Source organism: Pipistrellus kuhlii, unplaced genomic scaffold (genome assembly GCF_014108245.1).
Source record: "Pipistrellus kuhlii isolate mPipKuh1 unplaced genomic scaffold, mPipKuh1.p scaffold_m20_p_21, whole genome shotgun sequence".
In the NCBI taxonomy this organism is placed as follows: domain Eukaryota; kingdom Metazoa; phylum Chordata; class Mammalia; order Chiroptera; family Vespertilionidae; genus Pipistrellus; species Pipistrellus kuhlii.
The window spans coordinates 5,433,607-5,453,640 of record NW_023425520.1 but is presented as its reverse complement, the minus strand read 5'-3'; the positions used below and the strand labels follow the sequence as shown (position 1 = coordinate 5,453,640).

The 20,034-nt window shown below is 36.2% G+C and overlaps 1 protein-coding gene across 5 annotated transcripts in view; it reads right to left on the bottom strand.

The window, feature by feature from the left end:
• Nucleotides 1–612: 612 nt before the first annotated feature.
• Nucleotides 613–20,034, bottom strand: part of ADAM28 (ADAM metallopeptidase domain 28) — a 51,340-nt gene continuing 31,918 nt past the window's right edge. For 2 of the 5 annotated variants that reach the window (XM_045585905.1, XM_045585908.1), the window contains 11 exons: nt 19,084–19,279; nt 11,764–11,866; nt 10,201–10,360; nt 9,155–9,235; nt 7,986–8,064; nt 5,219–5,327; nt 3,783–3,861; nt 3,029–3,094; nt 2,492–2,571; nt 1,610–1,672; nt 613–1,058 (listed from right to left, as the gene is read on the bottom strand). In XM_045585905.1, coding sequence (XP_045441861.1) covers nt 1,636–1,672; nt 2,492–2,571; nt 3,029–3,094; nt 3,783–3,861; nt 5,219–5,327; nt 7,986–8,064; nt 9,155–9,235; nt 10,201–10,360; nt 11,764–11,866; nt 19,084–19,279 — 990 coding nt within the window. In that variant the 3' untranslated portion in view covers nt 613–1,058; nt 1,610–1,635. Of the gene's footprint in view, nt 1,059–1,609; nt 1,673–2,491; nt 2,572–3,028; nt 3,095–3,782; nt 3,862–5,218; nt 5,328–7,981; nt 8,065–9,154; nt 9,236–10,200; nt 10,361–11,763; nt 11,867–19,083; nt 19,280–20,034 lie in introns of those variants that run through there. The other 3 variants (XM_045585906.1, XM_045585907.1, XM_045585909.1) reach the window with 3 other exon arrangements.

Below are 20,034 nucleotides of genomic sequence, written 5' to 3'. Positions count from 1 at the left end.
ATTAGATTTTTATGTTGACTTAGAATAGTAGAGATTTACTCATTAGAGTGAGTTGGAATTATTCCTTTCAAACATGGACAACTGAACAAATTGGCTGTTATGGAAACAAGAAAGAAGAGGGCTATTTGGCAGACAACCAGCGATGTTTGCTCCATCCCCAGCCAACTAAGCAGATGGTTGCTATGAGCCTGTGATTAGTGTTGACAGACCATTTGATTACATTTAATAAGCTGGAAATCTGGATGTTTATACAAGATGTCCCAACTTTTAAATATTGGCAGTAAATTCAGAACACTTAAAAATACTTTGTGGCCCAAATTATTCAGGTCCAATAAGAATAAATCTGCAATTCATACATGTCTGGAAGGCTACCAGTTTAGAATCTCTAATTTTTTTTAATTTTATTTAATTGAAAGTTTTTTACTTAGAAAATGAAGCTCACTTTAACCTTGCCAGTAACTAAATTATACAAATTTCTATGAAAAATATTCTTATTAGTAAAGTTTATTTAGTTGTAGTAAAACTCAAATTACACAGCTAATATGGATTATAGAAGATAATCTAGGAAAGAGATATTATATAAATCAGAAAGTGGTTATATGTTTTCTCGTCTTAACCAAGGGTTCTAATTTGTCAGGTTAATAAAAAGTTTAGTTGTTGTTAGTCTTCTAATGATAAATGTACTATTTTCTCCCATCCTCCCCAGTTCTCTTTGATTACTTGTTTATTTGTTTTCATTAGAGGGTAAATTAATTCCTACCAAACATAATTAGAAATTTCAGCTTCATAGCTCTATCTGTAGAGTCATAATCCTTCCCAATGGAGAATATAAATTTTAAATTCAAAGATTCTTAAAAGCACATCTCAAAATTTTTATTTAATCTCTTCAAAGTATTACATGAATCAAGAAGAAATGTTAACCTCTTTGGGTATCAAGAGCAAATAGTCATAAGCTAGTCCATATATTTATCCTCTATCCAGATTGTCCCACCTTTCAAGTTAATCATTTACCCATCGATCCTTGCTTAGCTGGTGCTTCAGACATTTGGATTGGAGCCCTAAAAAAAAAATACACTTAAATGATCAACTTTTTCCTAAAAATGTATATATCTCATAATTTTGAAATATTAAAAGTTAAAATTAATTATCTGTAGTTGTACTTCCTATTTTATGGATTATTTGATACATCTAAGGAAAAAAGTGGAAAAATGGAAGTGTAAGGAAAGAAGGTAACAAAAATACCACACTGGGATACAAATACTCATCCAGTTAATTAGCATAATATGGAGATGGTGAGGGGAATCAGGAGAAATATTTTGAGATGCTAGGTGATTATTATTCTATGGATACTTCCATAATCTCAATATCCCTGGGGAATATTTCTGATAGAATGAATAATACTGAGATCAACATCACTTCATAGGTAAGACACATCCATCTTTTCCCTCTTGGTTATTGGGCAAACTCAGAAGAAAGACATATGCTAGCACCCATCCTATAATCATACAGATATTATTCTTAGTGAACATCTTCTAGGGATATATGGTTATTCTCTCCTTGATATCAGGAGTGCTACATGATTATAATAGTTTAGCTATGGATATCATACCTTAGGTATAGCCATTGGCTTATCCATTAGAATAGTAGAGGAAAGGACCTTGGTTTCTTCATGCTATATCATGGACAAAAATAATGGTAAGACTTTAGAAATGCTATGCATTTCCTATCTTAGCTACACTTATTTTCTTTAATCATTCCTGACTTTGTCAGCACTTATTTAAATTCTACCTAATTCTCAAATTCCAGCTATTTAGTCAATGGATCTTCTTCCTGTTTTCACCACGCTGACCCCATTCATTTCCCCCTCACCATATTCTTCTCATCCAGATCACCAGCTTTGACATAAATAATATATAAGCAAATAAATGCTTCATATATATTTGACTTATTTTCCTACTAAAATTGTAAAATTTCTTTTTAAAAAATACCTTAAGTTTTAATTTTTTCATTTATCCACAGCAGAACATCAAGTAGGAGGAAATATGCGCAGTTACTATTTGAGTGAATGAATTCTACCTTTTACTTCATGAGTGCCTGAATTTGATTAGATGTTGGCCTATATGTGGTCTGTTCTTCATGCCCTACCTCCTACAGAAACTATGACTAACATAAGCTTTATTCTATTTACAACAAATAAAAAAGTAAATATATTTTATTATTAAATTTTACATCCTCAAAATCAGCATCTGGACACTGTCCTTTGAGGGAGACAGTTTTCCTTCTACAGCAGAACTATTGATCATTTAACGATTATATAACAGAACAGTTTTTAATAATAATAAATTAATACCCATAATAATTTATAGATAATAAATAGAACTTGCTACACTATCTCAGATTAGCCTAGGGAGCACATATCTTGATAAGGAACCCATAGATTTAAAGATCTATTCACATTGGCACAAGAGACATTTTAAAGATCACTGCGAACTATCTGATACTTACAAGGAAGGAAGAATATGACACAGAAGTAAGAATCCGAGGTGATGGGGAATCTGGCTTTGTAATTAGCTAGTAAGAAGTATGAAAAAAAAATTCAAAGGTTGGCTTTAAAAAGAAATTCACTTAATGAAAAGGCTTAAATTATTTTCAGAAATAATTTTCAGAGGATTTATGACTTTACCCATGATAATGTTCTAAACCTGTAAGTTCAATTGTTTTCATTTAGGTGGACATATCCAATTGAGAAATAAGTTCAATGCCAATAGACATATGATTGGGATGCCATTCTATGAAGAAGATTGGCACTCTTCCTGGTAATTCTGGTTTAAGGGTTAAATTTAGGAGTATAATGGACAGGTACACATTCTTAAATTTGACATTTTCAAAATGTTGTGTGGAAGAATATTACATTCACACAGATTTTAACATCCTTCTAAAGAAACAATTGGGCATTGTGGGTTGTGTCTCTCACTACTACTTCCTTAAGGTTAGACTGGAAGTGATTTAAGAGAAATTTCTAACTCACAAAAGAAGCTGGAGGCTCACTGCCATCCACTGACAGGTCAGGGGGATGAAGCTTCATCTGACTTTTCTAAAAAGAAAAATATATTTTTAAATGAATTTATCAGTTTCCTATGTTCATCTTCCAAATAAGCAATTCTTTCAAAACATTGGAAACTAAGACCATGATGACAGCATAAGACCAGATGGGAAAATCATAGTGGTCCAGCTGCTGCATTCTGCTATGTCCAGAGCTATCAGAGTTTGGTAAGTCTCTATCAAAAACATTATTAACAATGCCACTATCACTAACCAACCTCTGCTAAAATTTCTAAACTTGCAGGGCACAATCAAGGCATTAGGAATTATACATATATACATATTACATATATTGTCATACAAATACACACATTATTTTTTTTACTGGGATATTTTTAAAGGAATAATAAATCAACAGACAGAGAGAAAAAGAGAGGGGGAGAGAGAGAGAAATCTGACATCTGCCCTCCTTTTTCTCTTATTCTGTTTTCATTTTATCAATCCCAGTAAAGCAGCCTCTGAGCTTCTGCATTTTAGGGAGACTTCTTCATTTAACCAAAGGCAGAGGACAACTTTTGGAATGTGTAGTTACAGAGCCCACAATCATTGCTACATACTCAGAAGTGTCTTACATTTATAAAACACTGATGAGTAGAAATGATAGATAGGTGGTCAGCACAAGAGAGCGAGAAAATCACAAACTGGGATTCATAGCAAATACAGTGCAGACTATGACTCACCTCTTTGCAATGAAGAGCCTTCATTGTCTGAGGTTTCCTCTTCTCTCTGCCTGGCCTGGTGCCAGGGGCAGACAGTGGCCTGTAGGTGGAAGGATAGCATACAAATTGACCAAGCAGCTTGTTCACCACTGGGGAGACACTCACGATAAATCTGCCAATTTCCCTTGCCCATTGTGCCATAACTGGTGAATGACTGGGTTTTAACTGCTCCCTAGGATGTCCTTCATGTTTTGTGTTCTGTAATTCATCATTACCACCACTGATTTTCATTTTCTATTTTAAATATATTTTGTTGATTTTTTTACAGAGTGGAAGGAGAAGGATAGAGAGTTAGAAACATCGATGAGAGAGAAACATCAATAAGCTGCCTCCTTCACACCCCCTACTGGGGATGTACCCGCAACCAAGGTATATGCCTGTGACCAGAATCAAACTCAGGACCCTTCAGTCCACAGGTGGATGTTCTATCAACTGAGCCAAACTGGCTAGGGCTGATTTTCTTTTTGATTCTCTTTTAGAGCCCTTAATCCTAATAATAATGGTGTGGAATACAACTTTTATCTAAATTATGCCATCTAATTAATGATTTGTCTTATTCTTTCACTCTTTATTAATAGCCATTTTGGAAAAATAGTTAAGTTTTTGTTTTTTTAATGCAAGAAATATATTGTAGCGCCAAGCCCATTTTCAAAAGACTGACTGATCTTGGTTCATATCAATACTCCAACACTTACTTTATATAACTTTGAACATGTTTATTGACCTCTCTGAGCTTCTGTTTCCATATCAGTAAAATTTGAAGTGTCTAGACTTGCATGATTGTTGTAAAACTGATATATAACTTCTTTTCATCGATAGAAATAATAGTTACTACTCTCATGATATTCTTGCAAGGATTAAATGAGATAATGTATGTAAAAGGACTTACTAAAAGTGTTTATCATAAATATAATAATCAAATATTATATATTGTATTATTATAATGAGTACAAAATATTTAATAAGGAGTTATTAATCTTATTATTAAACATATATACAGTAACTATAGGAGAAAAAGACAGGCCTTATTGTGAAAGTTTTCTCAGTAAAAGGAATACTCAGCCTCTGATTCAAGCAACATGTATCTGTACTTATTTTTTTTTCTTAATACATGTTTTTACTAATGTTTTTAGAGACAGAGGAAGGGAGAGGAATAGAGAGATAGAAACGTCTACGGGAGAGAAATTTCATGATCAGTTCCCTCCTGCATACCCCCTATCGGGGATGGAGCCCTCTTGGTTCCTGGGTCAAACAAACTTCAACCACTGAGAACACCAGCCAGGCCTGTACTTATTTCTAAGTATTTGACGTAAACCAAATTTAAATTTGAGAATTTGGGTCACATCTTTGAACTTAAAGTTCATCAGAGGCCCAAAAGTGCCCCCATAAAAGCCTACCTCTGGACTTTCTTCTGCTTTCCTTTGGTGCTTTGATGCCGGAATACTACAGCACATACCACAAGTATGACAGCCACAGGGAATAGCACCCCAACCGCAATGGAGAAATCTGCAACAAAGAGAGCCCAGGCTTAGTGAGGATCTGAGAATCCATACGTACCTATCACATTAGTCCTTGTTCTTCATTTCACATAAATTCCCTCTATCCATTCCCTAGAGAAAATGCATTCTCTGGCAAATCTCTCATAGCCAGTAAAACAAAGATGTATTTTGATTGTAATTAGTAAAATATAATTTAGATGGAATAAATGAGGGGAAATCTATACGAAACATTTTGTATGAGATAGGTAAAGTGAATACTCTTGAGAAGTATCAGAAGCAATGATGGTTGTAATAAATAGAAAAAGAATGACTGGAAGATTACAGAGAATATAAAGTAAGGGAGATGGCATAAAAGGAGTGAAATGTTTTTCAAACTCAAGGCTGAAATAAAACAGGGAAATAGAAACTGAAGCCTTAAAATCATATCCTTGTCAGTAGCAAATAAGGAGCTAAGACGTAAGTCAACTAATAGAGACACAACTAAGTATTCTACTGATATTTGCCCTATATTGGAAGAATTATGAACATTAAAGAAATGATGTGACCCTGAAATCTGGGGAATGGTTTACATAAAATTCTTGGTTCTGTATAGTGCTTTTTTCTTTTACCTACTTATCTAAGTAATCACTGTAACTACAATCTTTTGCTATTTAAAATATTCACTTTTCTTATAATAATCAGAAACTACAGATACCAGGAAGTACAGATTTGAAGAGAAAATCAAACAGGTATTACTCTCTTATTGCATAGATTAGCAGGTTAATGAAATTATTATTATTATTATTTTTTCTAGTATAAGAAAAGTTCACAAGTAGCCGAGACTGGTTTGGCTCAATGGATAGAGCGTTGGCTTGGGGAATGAAAGGTCCCTGGTTCGATTCTGGTCAAAGGCATGTACATTGGTTGCGGGCACATCCCTGGTAGGGGGTGTGCAGGAGGCAGCTGATCGATAATTCTCTCTCATCGATGTTTCTAGCTCTCTATCCCTCTCTCTTCCTCTCTGTAAAAAATCAATAAAATATATTTTTTTTAAAAAGAAAAGTTCACAAGTATAAACACACATAAATGAAGACAGCAGTAGTAGAATTCTAGGTGAGATGATAATTTCACTTCAAATATCTTAAATTTTCACCCTCCCTAAAAATGAAAATAATTATAAAAATATAGAAAGTAAAGGATTTATATGGACAGAAACAGAGTAGATTAAAGCTCCAAATATTGAAAGTAGATATCATTCCTTCTTGGGAAGTCTAACAAAGAATCAACAAATTAAAAACATAATTAGCCCAAACATCAGAAATAGATGCTATTTTTTCTTGAGAAGTCAACAGTGGATCTGAACTTCAGGTTCATCCCCATCCCTTGTATATATAGAATAAGAATGCCTCATGCCTCAAGACAAAGCGCTTCTATAGAACTCTCTAGAAACAATGGGGGCATAAGAGTCTGAGAAACAGCACAGAGCTAATGACAGATACCAAACTAGATCAAAGAGAGAAGGAAGAGTCAAGGAGAAACTGAGTTAAAAAACAACAACTCTCTCAGGAAATAAATGAAATAAAAACCTCTTTCCTTATGGCAAAGTGTTCTTTATCACCACGGTGACTAGAGATGAGGATCACCACTTTTGCTGCTTCCCACCTTGATGGAACTCACAGCCAGACCTCCCATCAGGAGAGGTTTTTAGTAGGTACAGCAAACACACACACACTCATGCAAAGAAAATCCATGTGAACTAATTCAAGTTAATCTAATCCCATATGTCACAAAAGATCACAATGAAAGCAAAATAACACAATGAAATACAAGAGACAGGGTGAAAAAACAGAATAGTCAAACTCAGAAGAAATAGAGATAGCCTGGCCAGTGTGGCTCAGTGGTGGAGCATCAAACTATGAAACAGGAGATCAGGGTTTGATTACTGTTAAGGGCACATGCCTGGGTTGTGGCCTCAATCTCCAGTAGGGGGCATGCAGGAAGCAGCTGAGCAATGATTTTCTCTCATCATTGATATTTTTATATCTCTCTTCCTTCCTCTCTGAAATCAATAAAAATACATTTTTAAAAAGAAATTGAGTACACAGAATTAAATCTACAAAAATAATTGGTCAAATTCTTAGAGAGTTTTATGAGGATATTATATCTATACTTTAAGTCCAGGCTGGTATGAAAATGGAACAATCAGAAAACAATAGAATTTGGGAAGTTAAAGTAAGATTACAAATTTGAAGAAATATTTGTTTGTATGTGGAGTAAATGCATAGGGATATGGAAAATTGGATTAAAAACCTGTTAGTCAAAACCTGTTTGGCTCAATGGATAGAGCATCAGCCTATGGACTGAAAGGTCCCAGGTTCGATTCCGGTCAAGGGCATATACCTTGGTTGTGGGCACATCTCCAGTAGAGGGTGTGCAAGAGGCAACTGATCAATGATTCTCTCTCATTGATGTTTCTAACTCTCTATCCCTCTCTCTTCCTCTCTGTAAAAAATCAATAATAATAATAAAAAACCTGTTAAAGAAACTTTGAAGATTAGCATTGTGCATTATTTACAGAACAAAAATTTCAAGAGGAGAGAAAAGAGGCGATGAAATCATTTGTGATCTGAAAGAAAAACTTGGAATAGAAAGCAATTTCTCAGGTTAGATAAGGAATGTTACCTACGGTAGACCAAGGAGGAGTCAGCACAGTCAGGAGGGGCCCAGCCCTCTTTACACTGACACTGGAGCTCATGGTCACATACCTATGGGATCAATGATCTTGTCAGTTTTCATACTAGACTGACTACAGACCCAAGGACCCACCCACCCACCAATAAGTCCATTCTAAAAATGGAATAACCCCGATTCTGCATCTTTCAACTATCTACAGGACATACAAATCAGTAATAAGAATTTCATATAGACCAGGTTCTTGAAAGAAATTTTTAATTGAAACACCCTAGTGATGGGTTAGACCAGTGGTTCTCAACCTTTCTAATGCTGCAACCCTTTAATACAGTTCCTCATGTTGTGGTGACCCTCAACCATAAAATTATTTTTGTTGCTACTTCATAACTGTAATTTTGCTACTGTAATGTAAATATCTGTGTTTTCCAATGGTTTTAGGTGACCCTGCTAGTGGTTCTCAACCTGTGAGATCATTGCTATAAAGCGGTTCCCTTGCTATATCGGAAGACACACAGATATTTACATTATGATTCATAACAGAGCAAAATTACAGTTATGAAGTAGCAACAAAAGTAATTTTATGGTTGGGGGGTCACCAAGACATGAGGAACTGTATTAAAGGGTCGTGGCATGAGAACCACTGGTTAGACAAAAATAAGCTTTGTTTTTTGGGTTGGTGGATTAAAAAAAATTATCCTTATTGATGAAAGTATTACAAATGTCAACTTTCTCCCCCCATCTTGATCCCTTTTTCTCTCCCCTGTACCCTCCCCAGACCTTCACCACACTATTGTCTATGTCCATGGGCTATGCATATGTTCTTTGGTTAGTCTCTTCCTGCTTTATTCCTTCTCTCTGATATTAGACTGCTGCATACTTCCATGTTTCTGGACCTATTTTGTTTGTCAGTTTATTTTGTTCTTTAGACTCTATATATAAGTGAGAACATGGGATATTTGTCTTTCTCTGACTGGCTTATTTATCTTTCCATAATAATCTCCAGATCCCTCAATGATGTTTCAAAGGGTAAGCCCTCAATGATGTCTCAAAGGGTAAGAGATCCTTCTTTTTTCACAGTTACTGAAACATTCTTTTATATAATCAAAACTGACCTAAAAATTACATATGATTCAGCAAGATTGGGTAAACATTTTCAAAACTTACAGCATGTCCTTTGCACTTAGATGAGCAATTGATTGATTTGTAGGCTCTCTCGATATCTACACATTCTGCATTAATGCAAACCTGAAAATGATGGGAAAAATGAGAAGTTGATACTATTGGGACATTAGTGAGTTCTTCAGTTCTTCAAATTGTTTGGAACTTGATCTTATGTTATTAGCTACTATTATCATTATTAAACTTACCTTTTCATTAGGGAAATCACAGCATTCTTTTGAAAATAGGAAGATTGGATCTACAGAATCTTAGAGGGAAGGCAGAGTGAGTGGGTGGGAAGAGATCAACCAAGAACTTGTATGCATATATGCATATCCCATAGACACAGACAATAGGGTGGTGAAGGCCTAGTGCAGTTAGTGGAGCAGGCTAGATGAGGTAAACAGGTGAAAATGGGGACATATGCAGCACTTTCAACAATAAAGATGCAAAGATATAGATATAGATAATAGAGATAGAGATAGATAGAAATAGAGATAGAAATAGAGATAGAGATAGAGATAGAGATAGATAGAGATATATAAAATAAAATATTTAGAGAGTCCTCTTTAAAGATTTTCTTACTTCACTTCATTCCTCAGGGGTCATCCCCTTAACCCATCTCCTCTCTTAAGACTAATATTTAGAATAGAGCTGAGCATAGCACATGATAGAAGGTACCCATTTCCCACAAAAAAATATTATGGAAAACATGTTAATATCACATCTTCTGCAATATTAACAATTATAATTTATATAAAAATAAATAATATTTTTAATTTCTTTATTATTATCAGCGAGACTATCATTCATTGAAAACTTACCAATTTAGGGGCAATAAAACTTACCAAAGTTTAACAACCTAGTGCTAAGCACATAATATTATAGGTAGTGATGAAATAATGTTGAAGGAATATATGCAGAAAGGCCTAAATGAATGGTATAAGCATTGCTTTGAAAACTGCTCCTATGAAACACAAGGAGGCTTTGAAAAACTAAACAGAAACTAAAACTAAAAAAACATTTGAGTAAAAGCCACGATTTCAACCTACCTTCTTATTTCCACACTTAGTTCCATTGGCTACCATGCCTATCTCTTCACTGCTGTCTTCGGGATCAAATGTTTTACATGACAGGAAAGTTACTATACGTCCTTTCCAGGGCAAATTATCTGACCCACCTTGACAGAATAACTTCCCACATGTGACATCACTAAGGAAAAGTAAAAAAAAAAAAAAAAGGGGGGGGGGGGGCTGCAGTTAAATAACCGGGATCCAAGTTGCAGTTGATAGTTTCCCCAACTACCCAGATTGAACTAATGGTATTTCTTCCTATAGCATAGACTCCTGGTCCTCCTTTATATCAAAACTAGAGGCCTCGTGCACGAAATTTGTGCCCTCGGGGTGGGGGCGGGGGTCCCTCAGCCTTGCCTGCACTCTCTTGCAGGGAGCCCTCGGGAGATGTCCCACTGAGAGCTTAGGCCTGCTCACTACAGAGGCTCCAGCTGTGACCCCAGCTTCTGAATGAGAAGTGCCCCCCTGTGGGAGCACACTGACCACCAGGGGTTAGCTCCTATGTTGAGAGTCTGCCCCCTTGTGGTCAGTGCACATCATAGCAACTGGTCATTTTGCAGTATGGCCGATTTGCATATCAGTCTTTTATTATATAGGATTTTTCTTATTCCTCAGTTATAACACCATTGAATATAGGAAGGCATATTGTTGCTATAACAACAACAAAAACACATTTTCCAGATTCCCATGCTGCTAGTTTTGGACAATGGGAAAGAAGCAGAATCTTAATGTTATCTTAAAATTGTACAACCAAAAAATTCTTATAGGAAAATACCAAGTTTATTGCATATAATATTCTATACTTTTTCTATAATATCAATGTAAGATTAAAACATTCTTCAGGTGAATTGTCAATTTTTTTTTTCTCTTGCTGTTTTTTTTTTTCTTTATATAATTCCATGGCAAGTTTACATAAAACTATACAAGTATTTATTAATTATTTCTCTGAGTACCTACTAGAGAATAGGGGTGTCGAACTCAATCAGAGAAGGAGCCAAAATTTATTGATAAAATCCAGCCTAAATCGCGGGCTGAATGGTTTACTGAACAGTCATAAACTGTCATTGTGATGGAAACGCAGCGGAGTGCAGTGATGACAGCGCAGTGCGGGCCACATTGCAAGGCCTGGCGGGACGGATTTGGCCCGCGGGCCTTGTGTTTGACACATGTGCCCTAGAATCATAACAAAAGATATCAGTCGGGAAAGTACCTAAAATATCCTGGAAAATCAATGGACATTTTTCCAACCAGCTTGTCCCATTTCAAACATTCATTCTCTTTAAACAGTGATTGTACTTAATGTCATTTAAAACACCCACTAGGAGGGACTTGAAAAAAAGCATTAATTCTTATTTATCTTGATAGCTCGGTGCCTAACTAGAAACATCACGTAACAGTCACTCAATGACTATCTGTCAAATGAAAGATTCCCAAATTAACTTTTTCTTGAAATGGAATAAATCAGAACATGTAGCTGGAAGTGAGCAATTTCTTTAGTCTGTGGAGCAGGCAGGTTCAAAGTATTGTTTGAAGGCCACTTACTTTGCTTTACAGGGAATACGGGTGTCGTTCACTCTGTGGCAGTACCCATACTTTGACCCACCTTCGTTCTTCCTGTAGCATGACTTATTTGCAACCTCGGCTCCTGGGACCAGGCAGGATCAGTAGGAACATATTTTCAAAGAAAACAGAAAGAAAGTTCAATGCTGCAAAGGGTTAATGGAATACAAAACCAACAGCATAGGGAATATAGTCAACAATATTGTAATAACTATGCACAGTGCCAGATGGACACTTGTAAATCAGGGGGACCACCTTGTAAATTATATGAATGTCTAACCACTTGACTGTATATTTGAAACTAATACAAAATAGTGTTGAATGTAAACTGTAATTGAAAAATAGAATACATTTAAAAACATCATGAGAAATGCTATTTTAGCATATAGTTATTCATTCCTTAACAATAGCAATGCATTACGAGAAATGCATGTTAAGTGATTTTGTTGTGTGAATATCATAGAGTTTACTTACACAAACCTGGAGAGTATAGCCTACAACACACTTAGGCCATATGGTATAGCCCAGTGGTCAGCAAACCACGGCTCACGAGCCACATGCTCGCGAGCCACAATGAGTTTGCCAACCATTGGTATAGCCTATTGTTCCTAAGCTACACACCTGTATAGCATATTACTGTATTGAATACTCTAGGCAATTGTAACACAATGGTAAGTATTCATATATTTAAACAAGAAAAGGTACAGTACAATTATGGTATAAAAGATAAATAGAACTGCTGTGTAGGACACTTATGAATGGAGCTCACAGGAGTGGAAGTGGCTTGAGGTCAGAAGTGAGTGGTGAGAGAATGTAAAGGCCTAGGACATTACTGTACACTGCTATAAACTTTATAAACACTGCACACTTAGGTTACACTAAATTTGTAAGAAGATAATTGTCCTTCAATAATAAAAGAAACTTAGCCTACTATACTGCTTTACTTTTATATTTTTAAACATTTAAACTACTTTATAATAACACAGTTTAAAACACAAACTCATTGTACAAAGCTGTGCATATTTTTTCTTTATATACTTATTTTAGAAGTCTTTATTACTTTTATTTATTTATTTATTTATTTATTTATTTATTTTACTTTTTAAACGTTTTTGTTAAAAAAACGAAGATATAAAGCACACGCATTAGCCTAGGTCAGTGGTCGGCAAACTCATTAGTCAACAGAGCCAAATGTCAACAGTACAACGATTGAAATTTCTTTCGAGAGCCAAATTTTTTCAACTTAAACTTCTTCTAACGTCACTTCTTCAAAATAGACTCACCCAGGCAGTGGTATTTTGTGGAAGGGCCACACTCAAGGGGCCAAAGAGCCACATGTGCCTAGCTAGCGTCAGGATCATCACCATCACTGTCTTCCAACTGCACACCTTGCCCACAAGGGTGATCGGGACAGTAACTCCTGGAGCTGCCCCACCCTGTGATGGCAGTGCCTTCTCCTGGAGCTCCTCCAGGAGGCTCTGCCTGAGGCTCCTTTTATTGATGTTGGGATGAAGATCACCAATAAAAGGAGGATGTACAAGAGCATTATCAACAACAAGCAAAGTCTTGAAAGGCACACTACTCTCCAAACTGTACTTCTCCATTTCATTGGCATAGCCATTTAGGAGAGCATCCTGGAGAGAAGTTGGGTCATCTATATCTTGTAGTACAGTGGCTCCTGTAGTACAATGGCTGCTTGTGCTTACTGATAAGCTTGAAGGCTCTGGTGTTCTCACTGTGCCAGATCACAAAGGGTTTCAATCTGTAGCCTGTCACACTGCCCCCAAGCAAGACTATTATCCTGTCCTTAAAACCTTGAAACCCGGTATTGAATGGCCTCTTGTGATGAAGGTCCTTTCACTCATCTGCTTCCAGAATAGGGTTTCATTCATGGGGAATATTTGCTCTGGCAAGTACTTTTCTTCTACAATTAGCTTATCTATAGTTTTCAAAAGTTATTTAGCTGCCTTCACATCAGTAATTTGCAGACTCGCTACTCAGTTTCACATTGTGCAATGAATAAGGATTCTTGGAACATTTAAACCACCCAGAGCTGGCAGTAAATTCAACATTGTAGTCGGACACAGCCTTTCTGTCAACATAAACTTTTTTGCTTTGGCTGTGATTGCCCTGGTGCTAAGAGGGCCATGCTTCAGTGTCTGGTCTTCAATCCAGGTCATTAGAACTTTCTCTATGTGGATATAAGCCTTTTTCAGTTTTTTCTTTTTTTATTTAATTTATTGGGATAACATCTATACTAATAAAAGGGTAATATGCTAATTAGACAGGACATCTTTCCAGATGTCCTTCCGGACAAAGCCACAGTGGTGGGTTCAAGGTAGAGGTGGTTAGTGGTGATCAGGCCAACAGGGGAGAGCAGTTACGGGGATCAGGCAAACAGGCAAAGTGGTTAGGGATGATCAGGCAGGCAGGCAGGTGAGTGGCTAGGACCCAGCAGTCCTGGATTGCGAGAAGGACAACCCTCAAGGGGTCCCAGATAGGAGAGGGTTCAGGCCAGAGTGAGGGATCCCTCCCCCATACACGAATTTTGTGCACTGGACCTCTAGTTTTAAATGTACAATTCTATAATACATCACTTGTGTGTCATACTGTGTGTTTGCCACCCAAAGTCAAACTTCTTGTGTCACCCATATATCTGAACCCCTTTTATCCTTTACTACCCCACCCCCCTTTCTCTCTGGTAACCCGCCATGCTATTGTCCATATCTATACGTTTTTGTTTGTTTTGTTTATTTGTTGCTTTCAGTTTTATATTCCACATAGTAGTGAAATCATAGGGTTCTTAAATTTTTGTTAGTCCATTGCCTTCAACGAAGCTGATCCTTTAACAGCTTCTGTCACTTTGTTTTTATTCTTCAAGATCATAGCTGTGGTGGAATGGGACATGCCTGACTGGCAAGCAAAACCACCATTTTAAATTTTCTTTCCAGGCCAATCACTCAGTGTGGCCTCTTACTGGCAATATTAGAAGTTGATTTTGTACATGTAGGAGTCATGCTGAACAACATGAAATTAAATCTATAATGAGATGATGCATTAACAGTATACATGAGATGTATGAGGCTGCTGTCAACATAACTAGACATACTGTTTTACCGCAGAAAATTTTTATGCAAGTAGAGCATTCAAAAATAATGAATAAAAGGACACTAGAGTAAATAAACAAACCAATAATATAATTTTTTAAATTTTCATTCTTAAGTATTATGTCCTGTACATAATTGTACATGCTATGCTTTCATACAACTGGCAGTGCAGTAGGTCTGTTTATACCAGCATTGCTACAGACACAAGTAATGCATTGTGTTATGATAATACGATGGCTATGACATCTATATGCAATAGAAAAATTTCAGCTCCATTATAATCTTGCGAAGCCACCATAGTATGTGTAATTTGTCATTGACAGAAACCTAGTTATGCAGCACAGGATGGAATGCTCATTCTCAGAATTACAGCCTGCAACAATTTGATATCAAGAGTGCTGGCTGGAATTAAAAACAATGTCTAAATATTCTCTTTCTGAATAAATGGTTATCTAGGTATTTGAAAACATCCGAATTATTTGCTTAAAGTTACCAGAAATCTATATAAATATGGAGATAGAACCAGAAGAGCCACAGCCATTACATTAACTCTCAAACAAGCAATGGAATGCCATCCTGCTGCTATGTGCTCCTACTGTGGCAACCAGTGCTATGCTTGTCAAACTCCTGTTTTGCCAAGAAGAGCAATGAGCATCACATTTAATTTCTCATGTAATTTTCCTCAGATCCCTGTCAGATAAGCAACAGAACATGGTGGTTAGAGACTCAGATATTAAGACTGAGCAGCTGTGTGACCTCAAGCAGTTTGCTCAGCTGTAAAATGAGGATATATAATAGTACCAACCTGAGTGCTGTTCTGAGGATTAAATGGGTGAGTATATGTGAGCCAATCAGAGTGGTCAATCAGTAGTACATGGTTGAGAAATATTAGCCATCATAATGGTTATTATCATTCCCATATTATCAACAAGGAATTGGAGAATCATACTGGCTAAGTCATGGAGAAAGATAAAAAATCAGACTTCACACAAGACTTATGCTCTTGTTCTGTATGAGATGCCCCTCGTAAATATCAATAAATAACATGGGAAAAATTTGAATTCAGTCTTTCAAAAAACAACAAACTATGCAAAAATAATTAAAAATCTATAAAGATATTGCACTGGTTTCAAGAAAAATTATTCTAGTCCAACCATTTTGGCTCAGTGGATATAGCGTCAGCCTGTGGACTGAAAGGTCCCAGGTTCGATTCCGGTCAAGGGCATGTACCTTGATTGTGGGCACATCCCCAGTAGGAGGTAAAAAGGAGGCAGCTGATCAATGTTTCTCTCTCATCTATGTTTCTAACTCTCTATCTCTCTCCTTTCCTTTCTGTAAAAAATCACTAAAATATATATATTTTAAAATTCTATTATAATGATTTGTAAACTCAAACCATTTTATTTTATTTTTATTTATTGATTGATTAAGTTATTACATATGTATCCTTCTCCTCCCATTACCTCCATTCCCCCACTTTTGCCCTTACCCCACCCCCCTGTTGTCTATGTCCATTGGTTAGACCAATATGCATGCATACAAGTCCTTTGGTTGAACTCTCCCTCTTACCCCTACCTTCCCTAGGAGGTTTGACGGTCTGATCAATGCTTTCCTGTCTCTGGATGTTTTTGTTCATCAGTTTATGTTGTTCATTATATTCCATAAATGAGTGAGATCATGTGATATTTATCTTTCTTTGACTAGCTTATTTCACTTAGCATAATGCTCTCCAGTTCCATCCATGCTGTTGCAATTGGTAAGAACCATTTTAAATAAATTTATGTTTCAATGTTCAAGATGATAAAATGAGTTTATTACCATATTTTCTTAATTTGTATCTTAGTAGCATTTATTAGTCCCTCATTATAATAAAATGTCTACACTAAAAATTGGAATAATCTGGGAAAAACATACATATATATATTATATTAATATATATCCACAGTTTACATGCAGTACCATTCCACACCAGTCTCAGATGTATAGCAAAGTGGCCAGAAAACCATGTACTCTACAGAGTGGCTCCCTACTCCCTGAAGCATCCACTTGCACTACAGTTTTACAGATGTCATTGGCTATATTCCCCATGCTGTCATCTGCATCTCTGTGGCTATTCTGCACTTGCCAAGTTGTACTGTTTAATTCCTTCAACATTTTTACCCAGCCTCTAACACCCCCTCCCCTTTAACAACTGTCAGTCTGTTCTCTGTATCATGAATTTGTTTCTATTTTGTTCATTAGATCCCACATATAAGTGAAATCATGTGGTATTTGCCTTTCTCTAACTGGCTTACTTCAGTTAGCATAATATCTTCTAGTTCCATCCATGGTGAAAAAAAAGCATATTCTTAATCCTCAAAATTCAGAGTTACTACTGCTAATATTGCAGAAAGTATTATTCATATACCTGGTATACTTCTTCATAGATTATTTTTTCTAATTGTCCTTTATCCAGGAATTAAATGTTCTATAGTACCATAGTTTAATGAAATCACTGGATAGGTACACTATAATGTATTTTACTAATCCTTATTCCTGGAGTTGGAGATATTTTCCAAATATCCACTATTATTTTTTAAAAGTACTGGGTAAAGACTTGTAAATAAATATTCTCAGGTATAATTTTTAGGGGAAAAAAGTACTTTTTTTTAAGATTGTATATGCATTTTTTCCAAATTCTCTCTGAAAAGATTGTGCTGAATCATATTCTTACCAGAGTGTGTGAACCTAGATGTTTTAACACATCTTCGCCAACATTAGGCATTGGCTGCATCCCAGCTTTGCCAGTTTAACAAGTGTAGAAGATTCACTTGGTATCAAGCTTTGTTCCTCAAGCTGGGTTTCAGCCCATGCTTCCCTGACACTCATGGTTTTACTGAAGAATTTTTCTAGATTTATGTCCATTTATTTATTTTATTTTGGGTGTATTGTGTGCCAATAATTACTTTTACTTTCCTAATATTTTATCTTGTATATTTCTAGAAATTATAAAATGTTTCTGGCATGTGGTAATTCTCTTCAAATAATTTTAAGAATATGTATTCTCCATATTTGAAAAAGATTCCTCTAGCCATTTAAGTAGGAATCTGGGAGTGTGGCAAAAAGGCTATGAAAATTATATATATATATATATATATATATATATATATATATACACACACACACACACACACACACACACACACACACACACACTGAGTCTCCAGATCATATTATTATGATCTCTGAATGCACAATAATCTGTCCACATTCTATACAATAAAAGGCTAATATGCAAATTGTCCCCTCAACCTGGAGTTCGACCAGCAGGTAGGCAGGCCAACTGCCCATGTCTCCTCCCCCTGGCCAGGCTGGCTGGACCCCACTCATGCACAAATTCATGCACTGGTGGCCAGATTATTATGCATTCAGAGATCATAATATTCTGGCCACTCAGTACATAATATACAATGCATTATATCCAGGAAGCCCAAATAATTGATATTTTTTAAATTATCTTTCTAATAAAGTTATTTAGAAGAATTTAAATTTTGGTTTAAAGTTTTTACAGATTTTTGAGTTACACTTTTATTTTTTATTGTATAATTAGAGAATATAGCCTCTAAAATTCTAGTATTATGTACAAAATAAACATTAAAAAGAATTCACTTTTTCTCATTGCTCTTCTGCATTCCAAGTGTCTTCCTTCTCTCTACTCCCCCTTTCTTTAACCCTCTGTCCACCTCTGATCACCTCCACACACCTATACACACATGGGAACACATGCACATGTACTAGTATGCACATACATGCACATGAATTTCCAATGGTTTACTTATCTGTAAAAGATCTTGGTTAGGGTTACCAGATAAAATACTGAACCCAGCAGTTAAATTTAAACCTCAGACACACAAAGAAAGGTTTTTGTTTGAGTTTTCCTCAAATATTGCACGAGACATACAAATACTAAAAAAATTGTTAATCTGAAATTTAAATTTCACTAGCCCAATTCTTATTTTTATTTGCTAGATCTAGCAAACCGCAAACTGACCTTTGGTCCTAAAATGCAGTGGTGTAATTGCTAAGAAAGAAGGTGGGGACAGAATGCCACTTTGGCCATGATTAAACGCTGTCACTTGCAATAACATGTTTTGTTTTGCTGCATGTGTGTTGAGAGAGGCAGGAGTGCCAATGACACTGGGGTGTGTCCTCCTACCTGCTCCCCAGAGCTCGGTGCACTGCTCCTGCAGCGTGGGGCACGTCCCCATCAAGCAGTAGCCCTTCCCATCCTGGCAGGGGAAGCCATTGACTTGGAATCGATCAGCAGGGCAAATATCAGATTTACCATCACACATTTCCACCAGGTCACACTCATCTTTCGCTGGTCTGCACACTGTACCGGCCTTTTTAAACTGCAGAGAGGGAAATTGAGAGAAGGCTGTATTCCTCCTTGCTTACCAAATATTTAAAATGAACACAAATAATATTTTTCCTTTGGCCCTTCCTTGCCAACACAGGTAGGGGCATCATTCTATTCCACTTTACATTTATATGGTATAAGCTAAAACAATCTCCTATTATGTCAGTTCCATTGATTTTGGCCAACACCCTGATTCTTTAAGCAGTCAATATTTCTGAATTTGTAGTAGAAACATTGTAGAAATATCAAGGAGAAAAGCACCAAAAAAAATGAAGCAATACCCTAGATGTAAAGAAGGAAGTTATTTCTGACTTTATTGAATGCATCGTTGTCAAGACTTTCAAAGGAGGCTTCGATCTGTAGCTTCCGAGGATCTTCTATCTTAAGGGAGGTAAGTTTACAAGCACCAATTCCACATGCTTTGAGACTTTCCCAGGCATCGTGTTTCCTAATTCTTAATTCCTCTTATTGTGCGTTCAGATATTTCTTTTCAACTCACTTCTTATGGAATATTTTTTAATGAGGGAGAAACACCCAAATATTCATTTGGTATATTAATGTCATTGCAATCTACTACTGCAAATCTTGCTCTTGTTTCCAATGTCTACGCAGGTCTTTTATCCAAATCTGAAGAGGCCTGTGTGGACACTAAAAGCATAGCTTTCCCTAGCTGAAGTGAACGGGCAGGCTCTCAGATCATCAGAATACTTTCAATATCTTTATGCTGGTGACAGAACATGATCTAAA